Source organism: Colletotrichum tamarilloi (assembly GCF_030869305.1).
Source record: "Colletotrichum tamarilloi strain Tom-12 chromosome Unknown Scaffold_33.1, whole genome shotgun sequence".
NCBI classification, from domain to species: Eukaryota; Fungi; Ascomycota; class Sordariomycetes; order Glomerellales; family Glomerellaceae; genus Colletotrichum; species Colletotrichum tamarilloi.
In genome coordinates, this window is record NW_026849416.1 from 163,663 (window position 1) to 183,952 (window position 20,290).

At 52.9% G+C, this 20,290-nt stretch overlaps 10 protein-coding genes across 10 annotated transcripts; 4 read left to right on the forward strand and 6 right to left on the reverse strand.

Annotated features, from left to right (window-relative positions):
- Window positions 1-254: 254 nt before the first annotated feature.
- Window positions 255-669, reverse strand: CTAM01_08939 (ATP synthase subunit J; the record flags this gene model as incomplete). The annotated part of the gene is made up of 4 exons (XM_060524959.1): window positions 255-304; window positions 360-410; window positions 529-558; window positions 621-669. The coding sequence occupies 4 exons, from the start codon at window positions 667-669 to the stop codon at window positions 255-257; spliced, it is 180 nt and encodes a 59-aa protein (XP_060380399.1).
- Window positions 670-713: 44 nt separating this feature from the next.
- CTAM01_08940 (uncharacterized protein) lies at window positions 714-1,198 on the reverse strand (the record flags this gene model as incomplete). Its single annotated transcript, XM_060524960.1, has 2 exons — window positions 714-897; window positions 1,062-1,198. 2 exons carry the CDS (start codon window positions 1,196-1,198, stop codon window positions 714-716), a joined length of 321 nt encoding a protein of 106 aa, XP_060380400.1.
- Window positions 1,199-1,898: 700 nt separating this feature from the next.
- On the forward strand, window positions 1,899-3,032 carry CTAM01_08941 (uncharacterized protein; the record flags this gene model as incomplete). Its single annotated transcript, XM_060524961.1, has 2 exons — window positions 1,899-2,475; window positions 2,548-3,032. The coding sequence occupies 2 exons, from the start codon at window positions 1,899-1,901 to the stop codon at window positions 3,030-3,032; spliced, it is 1,062 nt and encodes a 353-aa protein (XP_060380401.1).
- A 403-nt stretch (window positions 3,033-3,435) lies between these two features.
- CTAM01_08942 (uncharacterized protein) lies at window positions 3,436-4,592 on the reverse strand (the record flags this gene model as incomplete). Its single annotated transcript, XM_060524962.1, has 3 exons — window positions 3,436-4,170; window positions 4,238-4,423; window positions 4,527-4,592. 3 exons carry the CDS (start codon window positions 4,590-4,592, stop codon window positions 3,436-3,438), a joined length of 987 nt encoding a protein of 328 aa, XP_060380402.1.
- Window positions 4,593-5,196: 604 nt separating this feature from the next.
- CTAM01_08943 (uncharacterized protein) lies at window positions 5,197-5,886 on the forward strand (the record flags this gene model as incomplete). Its single annotated transcript, XM_060524963.1, has 3 exons — window positions 5,197-5,224; window positions 5,288-5,712; window positions 5,782-5,886. 3 exons carry the CDS (start codon window positions 5,197-5,199, stop codon window positions 5,884-5,886), a joined length of 558 nt encoding a protein of 185 aa, XP_060380403.1.
- A 2,165-nt stretch (window positions 5,887-8,051) lies between these two features.
- Window positions 8,052-8,863, forward strand: CTAM01_08944 (uncharacterized protein; the record flags this gene model as incomplete). Its single annotated transcript, XM_060524964.1, has 2 exons — window positions 8,052-8,242; window positions 8,308-8,863. 2 exons carry the CDS (start codon window positions 8,052-8,054, stop codon window positions 8,861-8,863), a joined length of 747 nt encoding a protein of 248 aa, XP_060380404.1.
- Window positions 8,864-10,726: 1,863 nt separating this feature from the next.
- Window positions 10,727-12,319, forward strand: CTAM01_08945 (dipeptidase domain-containing protein; the record flags this gene model as incomplete). Its single annotated transcript, XM_060524965.1, has 1 exon — window positions 10,727-12,319. One exon carries the CDS (start codon window positions 10,727-10,729, stop codon window positions 12,317-12,319), a length of 1,593 nt encoding a protein of 530 aa, XP_060380405.1.
- Window positions 12,320-12,864: 545 nt separating this feature from the next.
- CTAM01_08946 (uncharacterized protein) lies at window positions 12,865-14,739 on the reverse strand (the record flags this gene model as incomplete). The annotated part of the gene is made up of 1 exon (XM_060524966.1): window positions 12,865-14,739. One exon carries the CDS (start codon window positions 14,737-14,739, stop codon window positions 12,865-12,867), a length of 1,875 nt encoding a protein of 624 aa, XP_060380406.1.
- A 1,701-nt stretch (window positions 14,740-16,440) lies between these two features.
- CTAM01_08947 (uncharacterized protein) lies at window positions 16,441-16,725 on the reverse strand (the record flags this gene model as incomplete). The annotated part of the gene is made up of 1 exon (XM_060524967.1): window positions 16,441-16,725. One exon carries the CDS (start codon window positions 16,723-16,725, stop codon window positions 16,441-16,443), a length of 285 nt encoding a protein of 94 aa, XP_060380407.1.
- Window positions 16,726-17,949: 1,224 nt separating this feature from the next.
- Window positions 17,950-18,655, reverse strand: CTAM01_08948 (uncharacterized protein; the record flags this gene model as incomplete). Its single annotated transcript, XM_060524968.1, has 3 exons — window positions 17,950-18,185; window positions 18,266-18,410; window positions 18,473-18,655. 3 exons carry the CDS (start codon window positions 18,653-18,655, stop codon window positions 17,950-17,952), a joined length of 564 nt encoding a protein of 187 aa, XP_060380408.1.
- Between the last annotated feature and the right edge of the window lie 1,635 nt (window positions 18,656-20,290).

Below are 20,290 nucleotides of genomic sequence, written 5' to 3' on the forward strand. Positions count from 1 at the left end.
ATTACACAGCAAATGGCGCAGTCATGTCGGATTGCTGACGCTTTCACGCACCGAATAGGCACAGAACGCCCGCAGCTCTCGATTGTTATGGCACGTGTGGCATCGGTACATTAGTACAACAGCTCAATTGCATGCGAGCCGTGCGTCTATGATACAGCGTCCATGAAGAAAACGCGTTGGCGGGTCTATATCCTCGACACGTTTCCCGTTGCTCGGCCTTCTCCCCGACTAGCCTAGGCTACTCCATTGCGAACTTAATGCTTCTTGGCGAGAGGGTTGCGGGCATCGTTCTTCCACTCGTCGGCTGTATATAACATTAGTATGCGTCCTTTCGGGAGTTCCTCGTTTGCGCGACGTACACTTCATCATGGCGTTCTGAGCGGAGTTGATGCCGTAGGCAATGACCAGGCCTGCAGAATTATCAGCACACGCTGCGCTTCACGTCGCTAGTCTTCTCGCTCTCTTTCTCGTGTTCTTTGCAAGTTGGTTCGCTCGGGATTCAGAGTTCATCGGAGGACTCGGACATACCGGCAGCGAAGAAAGGCGCCATCGGCTTAACTGTAAGGGAGGTCAGCGATTGCGCGACGGGCTCGCAGGGACGGTCTTCGAGGAATACGTACGGACGGGCGTGGGGTACTTCTTGAGTGCGCGAGCTCCGAGCCAGGTCATCTTGACGGTTGTGATGTGGGTTGCAGGGGAGAAATTGAAGGGGTCTAGATGGCGGGCGGTATTCGGAGGTTCGATGTGAAGCTATCAAAACGAGCCTTTTTCCTCCGATTGAGCTTTCGGTTTCGGCGGCTGGACCCGTAGCCGAGCAAAGTGTGGCCTGAGGCCACAGCCGCGACAGGTGCGAAATAGTGGAGTATCGTCCGTTTCTGGTCTTTTCCGGGCACGGGCCTGTTACTTTCAGGTAGTAACGGGAAAAGAGCATAATCGGATTACCGCAGCAATGATCTTCCGTTTGTCTCCTCAAGGTCGGATCCACCCCCTTCTACCCCGGTTCTCATGTGACATCATTCGACGCTTCTCCGCATCTGGGCGCATTTGGAGGTGATACGTACCCACCCGTGACCTTAGCAAGCTTCAGCTTCCAGGTTCGCTCACCCGCAACCCGTTCCCCCGTGCCGTGGCAGGCCGCGGCGAGAGCTTTCCCCAGGTTCTGGGGGCTGAGTTGGACTTGGGACCTAGGGATTGGCATGGTGGTGGTGCCAGACCCCGAACCCGTAGTGTAGCAAGCCAAACATCTCCTCCCTTGTGTCACATTCATCTTGTCCCTGCCACACACACACCTCCTCCTCCTGAAGCTCTCTCCTTTCACTCCTCTACTACTACCGCCTTCACTTTACCAGAAAGTGCGGGGGAATCTGCAGAGAACGAGAGACACACACCACTGTTGCACGGTTATAGCCCGACCTCCTCCTCAACTCATCCAATTATATCCATCCCATTTGCCTAGACTGCCATTTCAAGCACGAGCGAGACCACCACCACCACCTTGACACCTAACCGCTACCTTTGCATAGGTTGCGACTACCACCACAAGCCAGCGTACCAACCTAATCGTCCGTCCGCCGCCGCCGCCTCCAAACGCCCTTTCTGCACGCCGACTTGCTTCCCGTCCTGTGATAAATCCCTGCTCTCGGGTGCTTCCTGCTTCTTGCCGATCGAGACGTATCGAATTCGCTCTCCTTCCTCCTTCACATCACGTACCAGAGGCTTGTTCTTGCTGAACAAAGAGCACGTTTTGTCACCTTTGTTTGAGTAGACAAAACGTCCCTTGGCTCAAGCAGAAGAAGAAACGACACCTCTTGGTCACCATACACCTCCTCATCTCACCTACCTTCTCCAAAAACATCCTTTCTTTGCCCAATCCCCTCCCCAAACCACCAAAGGCAAAGATGCTGAGCCAGCGATTGGTGCGAGCAGCCGGCGCGGCGACCCCGCGTTCCGCGCTGCGAGCTTTCAGCTCCACGAGCCAGCAGCTCAAGGTGCCCTCCATGGCCGACGTCAGCGCCGCGCCCAAGAGCGTCGCCTCCTTCAACCACAAATCGAAGCAGTTCCGAGAGCAGTTGGTCGAGCAGCAGAAACAGCGGGAAGCAAGTGCGTATACTCAATCCTCCTCCTCCCCTGCCTCTTCCTCTGAGCCCGCCCAGGACTCATCCGTGAGTGCTACTTCAGGACAGAAGGCCGAGGCCACCCAGGAGCCTTCGCGCAAGGCTGGCCCCTTGACCAACCTCATCTACGGCACAAAGGAAGGTCGCGAACTCGATGCTCAGCTCGAGGCGAGCTTCAGTCAGGTCCTTGCCCGAGGCAAGTACGTCCACTCGATCGTCCAGCACGAGGTCAAGCCCGACAAGGTGGAGGAGTACACCAAGCTTGTCGGCAGCTGGTACCCGCGCATGGCTTCCATGCCCGAGAATAAGGTCCATCTAGTTGGAAGCTGGAGAACCGAAGTTGGAGACTGTGATACGTTTGGTATGTTACCTTGCCGAGAAAAAACAACCCATGCTGAAGCGGAACCACATGATGCTAATATTAGGGTCACAGTCCATATTTGGGAGTACCAGCGCTACCAGGGTTACCACGAGTCAATCCACAACATTGGCTCGCACCCCGAATTCGCCGAGTTCGATAAGAAGCTTAAGAGCCTCATCACCTCGAAGAAGACATCCCTCATGCAGGAGTTCTCCTTCTGGCCCACTACGCCTCCCCGCCAGCTTGGCGGCATCTTCGAGCTGCGATCATACACTCTCCACCCCGGCAACCTCCTCGAGTGGGAGACCCACTGGAGACGCGGCCTCAAGGCGAGACGCGAAGTCATGGAGGGTGTCGGCGCTTGGTTTGTGCAGATAGGAGACCTGAACACCGTTCACCACTTGTGGCAGTTCGCCAACCTCGAGGAGCGAAAGATCCGCCGCGAGAAGAGCTGGAGCGTCGAGGGCTGGAGCGAGACTGTCCACAAGACTGTGCCTCTTATTCAGAGCATGAAGTCGAGAATCTTGATCCCGATGCCCTGGTCTCCTGTGGCGTAATCGTGGGGGGTTTTTTGGACTCTTACTCAGCTCGGCCGCGTTTCTGCTATGCGTGGCATCGCATGCTTCTACATATCGCCCATATCAGCTTTCATTTGTCGATGCCAACGAGGCCAACACACTGGGTACGCTGACCAATGTGAGGAATCATCCTGGTCCAGCGTGTGTGAGGCCAGCGAAGGCAACTAGGGATGAACTGCTTTAGGGATTACGTTTTCCAGCTTTAGGAAGACAGATGGCTTGGTTTGATCATGGAAAAAGGCTTCCATTTGGCGACTTGTATGTGTACAGAATCCTGGTAAACAAGACCAGCACATAGGAATTTGAAGACAGTAACCTTGCCAAAGACATGCCAACTTAGCCTGCCGAACTCCTGGGTATATAACTACATTTACAGATTGCTTCACTCGTCGAACTCCTCACCCATGACAGCTGCTAGATTTCTCCTAGCACTGGCCAGCGTGTGACCCAAGGCAACCAACTTTGCAGACAGAGACATGAGATTGGGATCTGGCAGACTCTCAACCCGCACCTTCTCCCTCACAAAGACCTCCGTAGCTTCTCCATTACTGGAGGGTGTACCCAGCCCGCTGGGGCTGCTTCCGCTGCTCCTCGGATGCGCCGTGCCATGCCTGTGCTTCAGCCCGCCATCCGTAACGGTGCTATACGTGAACCGGAAAGGGCGGTCCATCTCGTCGTGTTCCAGTCTTCGGACGGTCCCCAAGGCTAGACCGAGCTTCGTGCCGAAGTGTACCGGCGAGTCAACGGGTTCGAGAGCGCGCAACCAGAGGACCAGACTCGATTCTTGGAGGCCTAGGTGAACGCTGATATTTGGCCCGAGGGTTGGGCTAAAGTGGACGGGCGGACAGGAGTCGGTCTGCCAGCTGTGATCGACTTCGTTCAGGGCCGGGCCCTTGAGGAGAGAGGAGGACTCGTTGAGGGAGGCGGCGATGATGCGCAGCTGGGCGGCGAGCTGAGAAGGGTCATTGGAAGGGCTCGGTGTGTCTGTGAGGGAGAGAAGGTCGAGGCATTCTGTTAGGTGTGTGTGGATTGTTTCGAGAGCCGCGATGTGGACTGGGTGCGAGGCGTCGAGGTTCAAGGTCTGCGTTGGGAGGGTTTTGAGCTGGAGATGGATTGTCTTGAAGGTGTCAGCCGCGGATTCGTAGTTGCGAAAGAGAGAGGTAGTCGGCAGAGAATAGACCTACGCCTTTGATTATCCGCGTGCCGACCCGGGTCACTGTTCCCTTTACGCGCTCGTTACGCTGCGTGCTCATGACGAGAGTGCTTCCCGGGTCGATGGGCGCCAGAAGAGCGTAGCAGTCCTGGAGGCCGTGGCGGATGTCCTTAAGGATCGCGTGTGTTTCTACGACGATCCATTCTAGCTCGCGGGCCTGTGAGAGTTTGTCGAGTCTGATTAGCATTGTGTCTTCCGAGATTGGGATCCAATGATTAGGGGTTCGACGCGGGGCAAGCAGAGACGGCGAGGGTACGTACGAGGCATTCCTGTTTCCCTTTTATCAGCTCCTCTGGGGACACCGGAGGCCAGATTGCTATTGACATGCTGTCAACTCAGGTTCGCTTCCGCTTCGACAGCTCGTGAGACTAGTCTTGTGTGGTAAAAAGATTCATAGGCAGCCGCAACAGGGCGAATGGTGTTATTCGATTAGCTCATGGTGGACAGTTTGAAGCTCCAGAAGGGCATCTCGTCATCGCGGGAGGCTTTGGACCAGGGTGGTCGGTGCGCGGTGCCTTCTTAAGTGGGGGCCGAACCGATCTAGCGGAGGAAGGTGCGCCTGCCCCGCCGCTGCAGACGGGGTCTGGGCCCACTCCATGCACTTTTCTCATCCGGGGGACGGTTCAGTATCTTTTTCGGTGTCTTGTTGAACATTTCAGGCCGGCGTATCTTAGAATCACACAGCTCAAACTCAGAGAACTCCTTTAGGGTGTCTGCACACATTTCATCTCACTCCTATCTGACGAGAACCTTTTGAACCTCATACACGCCATCGAGATCCGCAAAACCGTCAAGGCAGAAAGGATTTCAAGTCTCAGACTCACTCACACCCACGCAGCTGCCTGGCCTAGCATGGCGCCGACTCGGTCAACAACACAAGGCCAGGCTGGCAGAGATAATTCACCCTCTACAAGACAGTCGTCTTCCACTATGAACAAGTTGCCTCGGCTGCCTGAAGGTAAGCCAGCCACTCCAAACTTAGTTTCCCTGTCGGATGAGTCTTCGCCTAACCCAATATCAGGCTCCAAAATTCAAAAGCGTGCCTTGCCTCGTCGTCAACAACCCAACTCATCAAAATCACAACTCATCTACGTGTCAGCGTCAACACCATTCATGTCAGCAGTCTCACGTGTCCGCAAGCAACTGGACAAGTCTCTCAAAGGCAACGCGCCGTCGACGAGGGGCATGAACCTCAACCAGCGCATCGACCTGCTCCATCGCGACAACGGCACCAAAGGAGGGAATGGAGAGGCTATCGTTCTCGGCACAGGCAGAGCAATTGAGAAGGTCCTCAGCATCGCAGCATGGTTTACAGAGCAGAGCGACTGCGAGGTCGAGGTGAGGACCAAGACCGTGGGTACGGTCGATGATGTGGTGCTCGAAGAAGAGGATGAGGGATTCGGTGAGGAGAGTCGTGTAAGGAAGATCAGCTGCCTCGAAGTTACTGTAAGGCTTCGGTGATACTCTGAAAGTCCTTGGAGATGCATTTTGCTGCCCTTGCGAAGACTGACGAAGTTCAACTCGGCTCTGGGCCTTCGAGGCGTTCTCAAGAGCCGGACCGGCCTGGCTCAGAGGTCATGCACCATGGCCTGCGACCTGATAACCAGATTTCTCCTGTAATCAGACATTTCTGAGCTATCCATTACCGGCAGACCCTCTCGAGTGATTTCTCGAGTCCTTAGATATTTCTCGAGTCCTTAAAGTAGCGGGATTCGGTGGGATGTTATGATACCCGGCCACTAGGCCTCAATAAATCTTTTGACCAAACCCAAATTAAGTGCGTTCCAGTGGGATGAACATGGCCGCTCGTTTAACGGACTTAATCGGACTAAATTATGTCATCAACTCGCCGCAATTCAAACACAGCACCCGCTTCGCTGGCTAATGCTCGGTGAGAGTTCCAAGTTCCGCTGACCAACACCGACTATACTGCTATGTTCAACCTTAGGAAACCGCTGACCTGTGGAAACAGCTTCAGCAAGCAAACGCCTAAACTAGATTGGCCCTTTGCAAGGTCTAAGATGCATTCCACCCCTATGTTCCAGATGTTCCTATGATCCAAAGCGGCAGGAGGTTCTATATGCACTCCCGACCAGGTCAGCGGCAAAGCTTTTCACTTACGGGTTCGGGACACAACGCCGCAATGATCTTGGTTCTGGGGAGTTTCTTAAACTCAAAGTGCTCGAAATCGCGTCCTTCACTTGCGAGCGGTCGGGGCCGGTTGTCAATTTGTTGCGATTCGGCATGATCAGTCACGAAATCTCGAGTCATTCACCTATCTAAAGCCGGCAAAAGTTCCCCGTATCGAAGCACCTGTATACTGAACTTACCAAAACAGAGTTTAGACTAGAAGGAAGCGAAGTTTGCTATATTGCATCGGACCTGTAAGGAACACCGACCCGGAACTGCTTGCCGAAGCTGTACTAATTCCTTCGCCAGGCCTGATTGTCTCCCTCACAGCGAGTCAACTCGTCCGTATAAAAAGTTCCAGAATTCCTCGACTTATCATAGGCAGAACAGTCCAGTTCCAAGTCTCGCCCGTTCTCAATTACTACGCCAAAATGCAGCTCTCCGCCTTCGTTTTCTTTGCAGTCTTCGGTGCTGCGTTGGCCAGGCCGCCGCCTGCGCCTGTTGACCCTTGCCCCAGTGTCCGCGACAAACTGGTCGTCAGTTTACCTTCCCAAAAAGGGGTTCAAGTCAATAGATTCAGCGAGCTGACTGTTGCTTCCGCAGTGTACCAACCCTGAGCTGCAATACAAGCAGTGCACCCAGTTGACCTCAACTGTTTGGTGAGTCAAAGTCTTGCTCTTCCATGTATGACTTCACCTTGCTGATAATGACGTGAAGCAACTGCCAATGCGCTCCTTGATAGATTTTGCTAGCGAAGTGGTGTAAATATCCATATATCCCTTTCAATGCAACTGATTGTTACTAGGAAGTTGCAGTATGGACACCACGTAAGACTGGAACCGCCTACCTAAGCTTTGATATTCACACGTGATCTATGAAACTATGACCTCTCAAGTATATTGTCTTGCACGCCAACGCCTCATGCCGGAAATATCTTGATGAATATGTCGTCCGTCAGGCAGGCTATGTTGACATCGCTAATGCTAAAGAATGGCCGTCATATGCAGGCAAGGCAGGATGGATTAGCAACCCGGAAGCCAGGTAGGACTTTAATTGGGCCATAGACCTACGACAAGGCTTTCTTCGCTAACGGCACCCAAACGCATGCCATTGATTCGCAGCTCGGCTGGGCAGTGGATCTGAGTAAGCCCGTACGCCCTGTGTGGTCCATGGATACTGGCTCGTAAAACGCAGGTAAGACGCCATTGGCAAGCATTCTGATCCCAGGGATTCACAATCCTACCTTAGGCAGGCTGTACCAATTCTGGAAATCTGCCTACCTCGAATACTATTGCAGATTCTTCTGGTTGGTGAGCAAAGCAACGGTAATTGCACCGAATTGCGTGGTTCGTCCATCATTGCAGGCAGCAAACCCGAAGAAGCAGCTTTTCGCTGTGGTGTGGATAATGGATGTAGATGACCAATCTGCACATCCCCAGGGCCGCAGCTGCCCGGGGTTCGTAACGCATGGCAAATCGTGGCAAATAAGAAGTCAGCTGCCCCTTCGGAATGGATAGGCTTACATTGATGACCGACTGCTTAGATCTAAACACAGTACGCCACCCCGACCAAATACACCATCTCCTGCCCTGGACCAACCTTCATCTCTTGAGGTGCTTGAGGGTCATCGAAGCTATCGGCGACTGAGCGATAAGATGCATCGGTCGTGGTTCTCGTACTCGATCTCCAAGCCATATCCTTTTCGATGGTTCACACCTGTCGCCTTAGTTGGCGGCATTGTTCTCACTGTCTTACTTTCACTCATCAATCTGAGCGCAAACGGCTACTTATTGAAGCCACTGTATACATCTGACCCCAATGGCACCGAAGCCTCTTCAAACGCAAAGTAGGTCTACGATACCACATTGGGAGATCATTTCCGTGCTGACACTGCGGTTTGAGATGGTTCAGAAAGACTCCGTTCAATTGGAGGAGCGACGTACAGGCAGAGTGCCAGCCACGTCTGCTCACAATCGGCGATTCCTTTTTCACCACCAATCTGGGTTTTAGATACATTATCAAAGCCATTACAGAACCAACAAAAGGTTCACTATCCACCTTGAATTACAAGAATAACACTCTCCAAGGATGCTCGCCCAACAGAATTGTCTTGAAGATGAAGAAGAGTGACACTGCGGTGCCACCATCTCCTGCTTGGTGGTATTCCTGGAGAGATTCTACAATGCAAGCGACTGTGGACTGCGCAGTTGTGACAGATAACGGCCTGGTGACCATAACTCTCGTTACCGAGGATGTTACTGGTGAAGGGCCCCATGACTATAGCTATGTCATAGAAGACAACGAGAAGAAGGTTGCAAGCATTTGGTGGGGGACCAGACTTCTCAACGCATACTGGAGCGGCGTGATGACCGCCGCCGCCACAAACATGACGAATATATTCGGCTCCGAGACCTATGCCATTAGTGGCAATTTCTCCTACACTCCCAAAGCAAGAGAACAAGAGTAGGTCACTCTGGCTCATTCATTTGACTGTTAGTTGCTCACCTGTCGATTCAGTATATACACCAATGAGTTCTTCGGTCTTTACTGGTCGATCGGAAACTCAGACTCCTCGGTTCTTGACAGCAATTCGAACAAAAGCCGAAAAGCTTATAATTCTGATGTATGTCGTTTCATCGCTTCTATAATGTTGTATTCACAGATTACGACTGTCAAGAGAAGTCACGTTAGCTAATGTTAGCAATTGTCGGGATGTAGTGGTTCGGATCTCCAGCATTGACAGAAGGGCTCCACTGCGCAAAGATTCTATTTTCTTTACTTTCCTTAGATCTCGGTAATTGCCAGGCGCCGAACCTCCTTCTCGACGGTCGTGGGCTCCAATATGCTATTTTGGCGCCGGATGATCACAACCGGGATCCGGGACAGCTTCTGAACGGTTCAGGGTCGTCACTTGGAGTAGATCGTTACAACGAGATCCCTCTTCCTCAAGCTATGGGTGACAACAAAGGTAAAGTTACGCTTCTGGAGAGCTACAAGAAAATCCAAGATTCGAAAGTGATGGGGCCCCTGAGCTGCAAAAACGCCACCATTGTCAGTCAGTATCTTTGTTCTGTTCCTCAACAAAAGAACGGTGGCGTTATGTTGTTTTCGATTCTGCTAGCGAATCTTGTTTTTCTTCAAGCAGCTTGGAGAATACTGACTTGGACTGCTGATGGGCTGATATCGAAAGGAAATACGGAGGCTATGTTTTGTCAGGGCTGTCAAGCCAAGAATGGCTCCTACCAGTCATTGCAGGACTTCAACACGACTAGAAACGGCCTTGAGGCAGCCCCGGGCAAGACTATGGTATGGAGTGAGAGCAGAGAGACGATATCCAGAGAGTGAGCAAGCAAGCTGCAACGCGATCATATTCACTTGAAAGACGATACTAGAATCAACCAGTGCAACATCGACCAACACTGAGTTATACGCCTACATTCCTTAGAGGCGATGTTTGACCCGGGGGAGAAGGTAATGGGAACTTGGAAAGAACACGAGGTAGTCCGGTAGTCCTCATAGGTGAGTAAAGCGTTGATCGAGGATAGGTGTATCAATGAAATCATCTCGCAACTTTACCATCAAAGTCTGTTCTCCCTCCAGAGGTCCCACTTGGAAAGGCTGTGTTGACGGGGTCTTGATATCCTTCCCTACCGTTGTCTTCCTTTGCTGGGTCGTTGCCAGATATTGATCGAAAACGTGGGGCTCCGAAATTGCAAAAGCTTTGGGAAAAGTGTTTGAAAGAACAGGAATTATCTGGGTATTGTCCAAGTCATAGCCAATAAGCTCCGAAGACACCCCAAGAGACAACTCCTATAACACGTGGATGAAGAACATGCATGGGGAATCATAGTCCGAGTCTACTGGAGCATGACTTGCAGAAATGTTCTCCAATGGGGTAACTTTAGTCGCTTATTTACCCGAGTCAATCAACGATTGAGTCGAATTGCGGTAATTCTAACCATTATTTCCCCAGGAACAAGGGACCGCGTCTGCAAACCCATGGGGTCATTTCCAGGGAGACAAGATGATCCTTGTCAGTCGTTCACTTATCATTGTCATTTAAGTGTGTTTACCGCGCAGAATGACGGTTCTTGGCACACCCGTTATCTTCACCGCTAGCGATACCGGAAATTTCGGTGTGGGGTAACACGACTCCGAAGTCAACATCGGAGGCTTCCATTTAACATCATTGCCGAAAAATGACTCTAGCGAGGGGTGAGGAGAAAAGTCCCTCTTGATGAGGGGCGGTGTTCCTCTTCTTTGACAGTTCCTCTTTCTTGTCCACCTCAACCAACTCGCTCAGAGCCATCTTCGCTAATCACAGGCAAAGATGATGCTCCAAAGCTCTGCCGTTGTCCTAGCGGCCCTCGCCGGGCCGGCCTCCGCTAGCTACGCCTTCTACGTCGGCAAGGACCTCACCGCCGACGGGAGCGTCATGGTCGGCGGCACCGGCGAAGAAGTCTCCTCCCACTGGCTCCAGCTGTTTCCCGCCGCCGACCACGCGGCTAACGCAACGATCACCGTCGGCGTGACGGACAAGGCCAGCATTCCCGGCGAGCTCTTTACGATTGCGCAGGTCAGCCACACCTACCGGTACATGTCGATGGAGTACTCGGACTTCGAGGGCTTCCCAGCGCCGCTCACCAACGGCGGCCTCAACGAGAACGGCGTCACCGTCCGTGACGTTTGGGCGCAGAATCGCGATGAGCTAGTCAACATGACCCCGACCCCGCAGCACGGAATCCAGTACAGCGACCTTGCGCGCATCGTCATGGAACGAGCTAGGACTGCTCGAGAGGGCGTGGAAATCATTGGCGACTTGATGAACCAGTACGGCGAGGCAACTTACGGCGGAAACACTCACTTGGTCGCCGACAAGGACGAGGGCTGGGTTGTCTGGGAGATGGCCGGCGGCAAGAAGCTATGGGCGGCAGAGCGTCTCAAGACCGACGAGGTCCGCGTTCTATACCCTGGCTACATTGAGGACTTTCCCACCGACTTTGCCAACAGCTCCGATTATATGGGCTCCGAGAACATTGTCTCCTTTGCCGTCGAGCAAGGTTGGTGGGATCCCAACGGGGGCGTGCCCTTCAACATCTTCAACGCGTACGGCGAAAAGGGCGAGAATATGACTGCCCGTGACGGCGGCTTCAAGTTCATGTCCCAAGCCGCGCTCGAGAACGCCACCCTTGAGATGGTTCCTCTCACCGAGGAGAAGCTGATGGAGCGCGTCCGCGACAAGCGCATCGCCGATGACGAGGCAGGCTACGGGCAAATCGTCAGCTTGAAAGCTGGTATCGATGCGGACCTGCTGCGCATTTGGAATGCTCCTGCGACTTCCGTCTCGTCGCCATTCGTGCCGTGGTGGCTCGGTGTCAACAGCGTGCCCCCCGAATTCGCTGAGCACCGCTATCTCACCACCGGCGCCTCGGGTAGCTTCCTGAACCCGGATTTCCAGCTGCAGGAGGCGAGCGTCTTTGCCGGTCGCATCTTCAAGCGCGTGCTGTATTACATGTGCTCATCCCCAGACATCTATCTGCCCATCGTCACGCAGATGCTCACGGGCTTCGAGAACCAGAGCCGCAGCGACGTGGACTGGGTCGAGACAAGCGCTAGAGTTCTCATCGAGAACAACGAGCGTGAGGCGGCGCATTCGCTGCTCACGTACTACTCGCACAGCAGAGCTGCCAAGGCGCTCGAGCTGGGCAAGACAATGACTGATGCTCTTGATGGATATATCAAGCTCACTGGGCAATGGAAGAATCCTGTCGGCAGCGAGATTAACGATGCTGGCGAGGGCGCGGAGACGGTCAACTGCCTTGTTGGTTATGATCCTGATCAACCTATCTGGAAGCAGCCTGCGCATCCTACTCGACGCAGGAGAAGCATGAGGAACAAGATGATTGTTCAGCGTCATCACTGATTATCGATACCCTCTCATAATATGGGAAGACTATCAGCTGTATTGCCCTACTGTAAGGCTTCGTCACCTTACAGATATTTAGTAGCAGTAAGCCTGTATCATACAGCTAGACAATCATAATGTATCAAGAATAACATCCTGCCATCTGTTCATTTGACATACCGCGTGCAACAAGAGTGTTCATCAGTGAGGCATGAAGATTTGCGCGGAGACCACATGAGCCGTCCTCTCACTACTGCATGCACGCGTAGAAGGTGAGGAAATAGAAGACGAGAGCCGACTCGAACCCGCGACCTTGGCAAAAAACAAGCTATCCATGGCATTGTGTAGGATCGTGAGCCAACATACGAATCGTACCGCTCGGTCATCGACTACAACGGACGATGCTTGTTGGAAAGTGGTCATTCTTTGGTGCCTAAAAGGGATCGGATGAGGGCCATCAAGGTGCGTAACCAGGAATAATCAAGATGAGGGTATCATGACCTTTTGATTATTCCATAGGGAATAACTACGAAAGCAATTTTACAAAAATCCGGAGCTCCAGCTCAGTCTTTCAATGCCTTCTCTACCCGGCGTCCAACACTCGCACTCCAAGCATCAATCTTCTTGCACCACCAGTCTGACAAATACAGCGACACGCTCAGCAAAATAACCCAGCCGACAACGAAACCTAGGTTGCGGCCGAAACGCTCAAAGAGCCTAGGCATGATCCAGAATCCTAGACTATGCAGCACCGGCCCATGGACGAGATAGAACGAGAAGCTGATCTTGCCCAGGTACTGCGCCACCCGTCCCTCGAGCGCGCCGCGGAGGAAGGGGCTATGAAGGACGCAGGGCAGGAGGAGCATAGCACCCATGGCCTGGTAGAACATCCAGCCGGAGAGGGGAATGTAGTACCGTGGCACGAGCGAGGAGAGGAGAGTGAACCCGGGCGTCCATTCGGCTCCGGCGTCGGGGTACGAGAGCAGGTAGAGTGCCACGAAAAGCGCCCCCCATCGAGCTGTTCTTGATCCAAGGAACTTTTGTCCGATAGTTGCCTGCTGGCCTTTCCTGCCGTTCGTCGCTGGGGGGATCAGTCCGCGGTCAGCCCGTCTGATGTCCGCTTCTGAGAGGAGGACGCCGCCCATGAAGGTGGCCATATCCCATCGGCCTAGGATTAGGCTGTAGGCGGAGAGAAGGGCACCGATTCGAAGGCGCCATTTTGCTTGGATAGCTGCCGTGCCGAGTAGGAAGAGGTAGATGAACATTGAGCCGCGGAGCTCCATCGGGATGGTAAAGGTGTGCGGGTCGTAGCGCGTGTGGTAGTGGCCAAAGTTGAAAGGGTTGGCCCACTCGACGTAGGCTCTCGTGAAGTTCTTCAGAGCATAGGTGATATTGTCGTGGATGAAGGGATGCTCCTCCCATGAGCCACCTAGCTGGACCCAAGTGAAGTTTACCGGGTTGGTGACGTTGGCCGAGTCTTTCTCGTCATCGAGAAGTGCTGGTCTGGAGTGCAGGTGGAGAAGGTCGTGGTAGGACCTGTGTTTCTCAGGTGTCTCCTTGTCCCCAACGTCCTGCATCGTGATGTTGATTGCAGTGCCGTTCAGGCTGCTCGTCTCATTCACCACCCTGGAAGCGGCCTCAATGTCATCTGCCAATGCATACAGCATTGGAGGCATGAAGAGTTGGGACGTGGCATTCAGGCACAGCGTGTTTGTGTCGTTAGTCGTGACATTTCCCAGGAAAGCCGGGGTTCGTAAGCCGAGAAACTTGGCGATCCCCGCGGCTCCTTCGACAGAGTACGTGCCATTCACACAAGTGTTATTCAATGTGGCGACAGTCACAGTACCGTTGATGTACCTCGAGTCGGGCCCTTTGTAAATCTCAAACTCGGACTTGAAGGCGCCCATCTGAGCAAGTAGCGCAACGAGGAACATGCTAATGGTTGGGGGAATGTAGAGGCGGAATACGCGCCTAAAGACGGACGACGCGAGGCTCTGGTAAGCGGCCTCGAAGCGCCGCTCGTGAATCGCTCTCAGAATATGCCTGCAGAGGACGTATCCCGAGATGGCGAAGAAGATGGCCACCATAGGTCGTCCTCGTTGTAAGAGGCACAGGATGGGCAGGGATGACCGTTCAAAGTACGGCTCGGGCGATCCGGGGGGCATGGCTCCATAGCCCAGCATGATGGCCGGCGTCCAGGGCCATAGGAAGTGGTAGTTGAAGACGAGTAAACAGGCGATTCCGCGGAGCCCATCGAGGCATCTGATCTTGTCTGCGCTGTTTCTTGTCGCTGATGCTGCGGCGGCCGATGCCTTTTCACCTACGGCGTCGTGGTCGCCGTATGGGCTCTGCTCTTTAAACTGCCGCCCCTCCCGGCCCCGCGTGGATTCTTCCCACATGGTGCCTTTTTCTCTCGCTCGGGTGTTGCGAGCAAACATGCGTGTGGTCTACTGGAAATGTGTATCGTTTCTTTTAAAATGAACGAGGGAATGAAATGAAAGGCGCTGTTGGAGCTGCGACGGCCGGCATCTGAAAAGTGAGGCTCAGCGGACAGGAGAAGAGAGAAATACAACCGTGAACACACGTAGGTGAGAACGACCGACCGACCAAAGATAAGATAGTAGTAAATGGGCGTTGAGCAACGTGGACGAAAAGGGCGAAGCGCCCTCTGGGAGTTCCTAAATACGACTTTGCTGGACGTGGGCGGTGATGCTGGGATATCCCTGCGCGGTTATGTCATCTACCCAAGACAACCTCTGCGAGCCCCTGAGTTGTCGCCCCATGTTGGATCAACTCTCAACTTTACCTGAAAAAAGAGCCCCAATTAAAGTGTGCTGGTGCTGTGCAATGAGCGTTGCACATCGGATTGTCTAGCCACCATTGCTCATCCACATCAAACTGTCCCCAACTCCCCGTGGGCTATTTTCATAGAGAACTCGTTTGTCTGGGCCTGACTGGACGTCATACAACGCGTGTCTTTGCATAGCCGCTTTCAACGAATACCACGCAAACTCTCTTCCTCTCAAAGTGTACCGTATGCTGTATATAGATGCTCGAGCTTTCCCTTGATATCCGAACAGTGCGACCTCAGGGAGTCAGTCGGAGTGGTCTTTTCGAGCATCCGCCCACCGTCGCATCCAGGATCCGACAGGTGATGCAACGCTCCGGATCCGTGGCATTTCCTTGGAAGAACCCCAGAAACGGGCCCGCATCATCCCTCTGGTCCCGAGCAAAACCAAGGAAAATCACTACATCGTCGGCAGTTGGCGTCGAGGCCATCCGGGCCCGGAAGACTCCCGTTCCCGGAGATGATCCCGAAGGAATCCCCTTGGTCCCCCAAAGCTACCGAGGCCGTCTCTCTTTTGTGCTCGGATGGTGAGTCAGCATGTCAAATAGTTGTAAAGCACGGTCCAGCAGGGCCTGCAAACTTTCTCAAGTTCGGATACTTCGAAGGTTTGCTGATCTACAACACGTGGCCTGTCAGTGGCCAATGCGAGGGAATTGATGGGAATAGCTTCATTTCGATAAAGTAGCGAGAAATCTAGTCTTGACCAAGGTTTCCGGAGTCTTCTCCAACTCGCGGCATACGATATCTAATCACGGGGGTTTCCGCCCAGAGATCTGATGATAATAATGATGCGTTGCCGTTGAGGCAATCAGTGATAAGGTACCATAAAGCACCCCATTGAAGTAAGGGTCGGCATGCAGCAGCGATTGCCGGTCGTTCCGAGCCAGGTCTGTTTGTGGTTGCGAAGAAAAGAAAGGCCGCCAAACGCAGGGCTAGAAGCTGGCTTCCGGATTGCGGGCTCTTGGATCGATGGGTTGCCTGCTATCTCCTCCCAAAGACGGCGCATAGGACAAGATGTTTCACCAAGACAATCACCAGTTCCACACTCGGCCGTATTCCGCCGGGCTTGCGGGGCTCGCAAAGGCCGAGTTGACTGAGTCTCCGGATGGCAGTCTGCCGTCCCTGCGTCCGAGCTGAATACTTGAAACGCGACCCTTTCTTTTTGTCATGTTGTCAGCTACCTGGGCAGCAGGACTGCGGAGTGATTCTTTTCTTTACCGAAGCTCGTCGAGTGGAATTACACTGCGGCTGTCTTGTCGGTCATCTCTAATTGAGTCCTAACAGCTACCGATTAATCTGTCGGCTGCTGCGGCCCCCATCGCTCCCCATCAATCACCAAGGTCCGATTTGCAGTGCGCCGCTCATCGTCTGTGGCGAAAGGACTGCGGGTGATATTTCTGAGAATATGAGGAGGCACAAAACCACCCGCACTTCTGCTTTCCTGACGTGTGTCTGAAGCTTTGAGACCATCGTGGCGGTGTAAGGCCGTATCGCGTCCTTCGCCAGTGTTGACAGGGATGGCTTGGATGACTGAACATACGGCAAGGACGGGTAGGCCGGCCTTGAAGAGATGCATGATTCCTGAGGAGAAAGACGAGAATCTGAAAGTATAGGTGTTGGTTGAGGCTGGGAATCTGATGTGATTTTCCGCGACCGAATGCTGCGCACTTTCAAAATTCTAGGAGGATCGTATCGAGAGAGCCCTTGATCTGAGCAGACTTTTATTATTTGCCCTGTGGCAAATTTGTGAACCTTTGTGACATGGAGCTTGAGGGCTAAGTTCATCGCACGAAGTTTGCCTGCGCGGTTGTACCTGGATGACTGTCTCCCAGAAACGACCTTTTGCACTGCTGTCTGCCTCTGGAGATTTCGCAATAACGACATTGAGACCCTTTGACCCGAATTGCAGACCTAGACGGAGTCTCCGACTCGAGGGTTCCTGGTTCTGCTCCAACCAGCCCTTCGAGAACTCCAGGGACAGCAGAAGGAGAGAGCGCAAAGGCTATGAACCGAGTCAAGCTTCGTCTCAAGGCCAGTCACGCTCACCACAGCAGATGCAGACAGCCTGTAGATCTGCGACGCATCGGACGAACCGAGAAATTCGAGACGCCAACGCAAAAATAATTGCCCGCTCGCACTGAAAGAGCCCTGGGTGCTTTTTGACTCTGTTTCTTTGGGCAGAGGAAACCCCAGGTGACACCGCTTGAGGCCCGTAGACGACGCGTTCTCCAGGTTTTTGCGGGCGGCTCTGAAAGCTTAGCAGGCCTCATTGCGGAGCTTGACACTTGCGATACCGTAACTATGGATTGTCAGTGCTGTGCAAAGGAGAATTAGTCTACGGCCGGGTTGTTGATTCAATAACTTCTTCCCGTCGAAGCCTCATGGAGGATAGGAAGGTGTCTTCAACCACGAATAGTGACCTTCAATCAATCCAAAAACCACCTGTGTCGGACTGTCAGGGAATGGCCGATCTCAACTCCAAGGTTCAGTATGCCGAGACCGGTTAGAAACACAAACGGTGCAATCTTCAGATCAACTTCTGTCTTGACAAATAACCCCACTTACAATCAATATGATGATCGCTTCTGCCTATGAGATGCACGAGAAGACTGTGGAAAGTCATGGCATCACGCAGATCAGTTTTCCTGATGGAGCCTCTGCGTGTACAACATCAAAGGTTCGCGATGATTGATTCCCAGCAGTATGTGACATTCTGTTCATCATGAGAGTGGCATCGATTCATTCGTCCATCAATCTAAGCCTAGATAGAAGTCTTACTCGCTGCCTGCTTCTAGTCCTGCTAGGCACTTGGCTTCTTATCCCCGCCTACCTCTTCCTCCTTGCCATTCTCTCCACAATCTTTCTTCTTTGCCCCCCACCACGCAAACGCAGTAGCAGAGACCCCAGCGCCCGCCTGTATCGCTCCGTTGACGACCGCGGCACCGTAGCCAGCCGCTCCGGCGCTCTGGAGGGTAGCGAATAGGCTCGGCGCCACGACGTTCCCGATTCCGGCCTGGATGCCTGCTGCCGCAGAGCCTATCGACCCGAAAGAGTCAGTGATCAAAGCTTTCAACTGCAAAGGTTGACTATGCCTCGAGTTTGAGAATTTTACTTACCGGCGACTATTCCCTGCGAGCCAAAGCCCGCAAGTCCCAGGGCTGGTGCAGCGACGAGAGCTGGTGCGGCCAAAACGACAAGACTGCCTGCACTCACGCCATAGCAAACAGTCGTCCCGGGGTTTTCGCGAACCCACTCGGCGGCCTCGAAGGTTCCAGACATGTCAGTAGCCTGTTCATCTTACTCAAATGCATGCTTTGGCAAACCTTTCTCAGTCTTGATGGCTCGTCGGACTCATCTTCGCTTTCTTCTGGCGGAGCCTTCGTGTCTTCTCCGCCCACCCCGCGAAGTAGCTGTTGGTTGCTGACACCGGGCGGCAACACTTCCGACCTCAGCAGGCCGACAGCTGCCACCTCAGCATAAGCCTTTCCATTCCTGAGTGCCTGCATCGCGCTCTTGATGTCTTTCGGTTGTTTGCAGTGGTGATTCAAGGACAGGTCTTCAGCAAAACAGATGTTACGAACGAGGGTCTTAGTTTCTTTGTAAAATTGATGCCTGGAGGGAGTAGCTTCAATCCCCAAACATGCTCCCAACGCAAAAACATGTGAGGGTGATCGGTCATGTCGGAGGCCAACCAACGTTTGGGGGTTGAAGACATGATTGGTGTATAATTTTAGCATCCCGTTCTGCACTCCCAACTCTGAGCCTTCTCAAAAGTGAGATTTGGCTGCCTATCCGTAATGTTCAACTCCTTTCGTCATCGAGAGGTTTTGATGAGTCTCTCTAGTACACCAGGTTGAATGATATATGCATCTATCTCGCTGCCTACAATAGAGTCTTCTAACTCTTCAAGCCTGCGGAGGGAGCGAGAGTCTTCTTTGGAGTCTCCAGTGCCCTCCCGCTCACAATACCTATGCCATTGGTCTGTCGACCCCCCAAGGCGCTTAGCAAGACCATAAGCGCCGAGCCCATGTAACTTCGAACACACTCACACACCTGCGGTTGAAAGCAGGATCCAGATTGTTAAAAGCTGCTTGAAGCCATCAACACTGAAGGCTGTTAACAGTATCGTGAACAAAGAAAAAAAAAATTTACGGCTTCATTCCTGTAGCGATTGATTAGCACGAGGTCTCTTGAGTATAAATAGTCCTTGTTTGCACCAACTCCTGAATTGAACTTTAACTAGATCAACTGCACCTCAAGGTCTTCCAACAAAAGCCTAGCCAGCCAAGACACACAAACAACAACGCCCTTCTGCAGTTCATTTTACCTTACTTATCTGTCGACGAGTAGCCTTTTTGCTCCAAATAAAGGAGACCGTTGCAAGAATTCTTTAGTCCACCGATATCACTGATCAAATCAATACCGCAATATCACTTTGGGAAAGCAATCCCCCGTTCCCCGCTGTGCCGGCTTTGACACCCGCCCCTCCATCATCCACCCATCACGTCTGTCGAAGTCTCCATTTCGTCAACAGTCCAGAGTTAGGTTCACATCTTCCACCCAGAAAAGCATTCATTTCGCCCCCGCTATATAGCCTCCGCCTACATCCTGCAGCTTCGATCGGCCGAACGTCACTAAGCTAAGTAGTGGATAATACGACGCTGTTGGAGTTGCAGGTTGGTCAGCTCCCATTTCCCCTTATTTACACCTCTTCCCCAACTCCATGCACTCCATCACTGCCCATGTATATACTTACTTCCCATGACTCCCCCTTGGATCTTTAACTCTAAGTTCACGGCGGCGACCTATTGCCCCTATCACCTGCAAGTGAATGCGCGTGTCGATGCCCTCCGAACTCAATCATCCACACCCTGACACTCATGTTGCGACCTCCGGTCTCATTCTGGTTGTTGTGAGCGCGTCACACACAATTAGTCATGAGTTGTGCGACCTCAAAGCCATGCCTGTATGGTCAGCTCCATAAGCTCTTCATCACTTGCTTAGTCCTCTATCTTGCATCCTCAAACCCTTTTCTGGTTGTTTGTGAGTGCTTCACTCATATTTGTGCAAGTATTTTGCACTCTCTAGTCCCTTTGTGCCTGTTTATGAGTGCATAAATGAGTGTCACTCAATTTTACGAC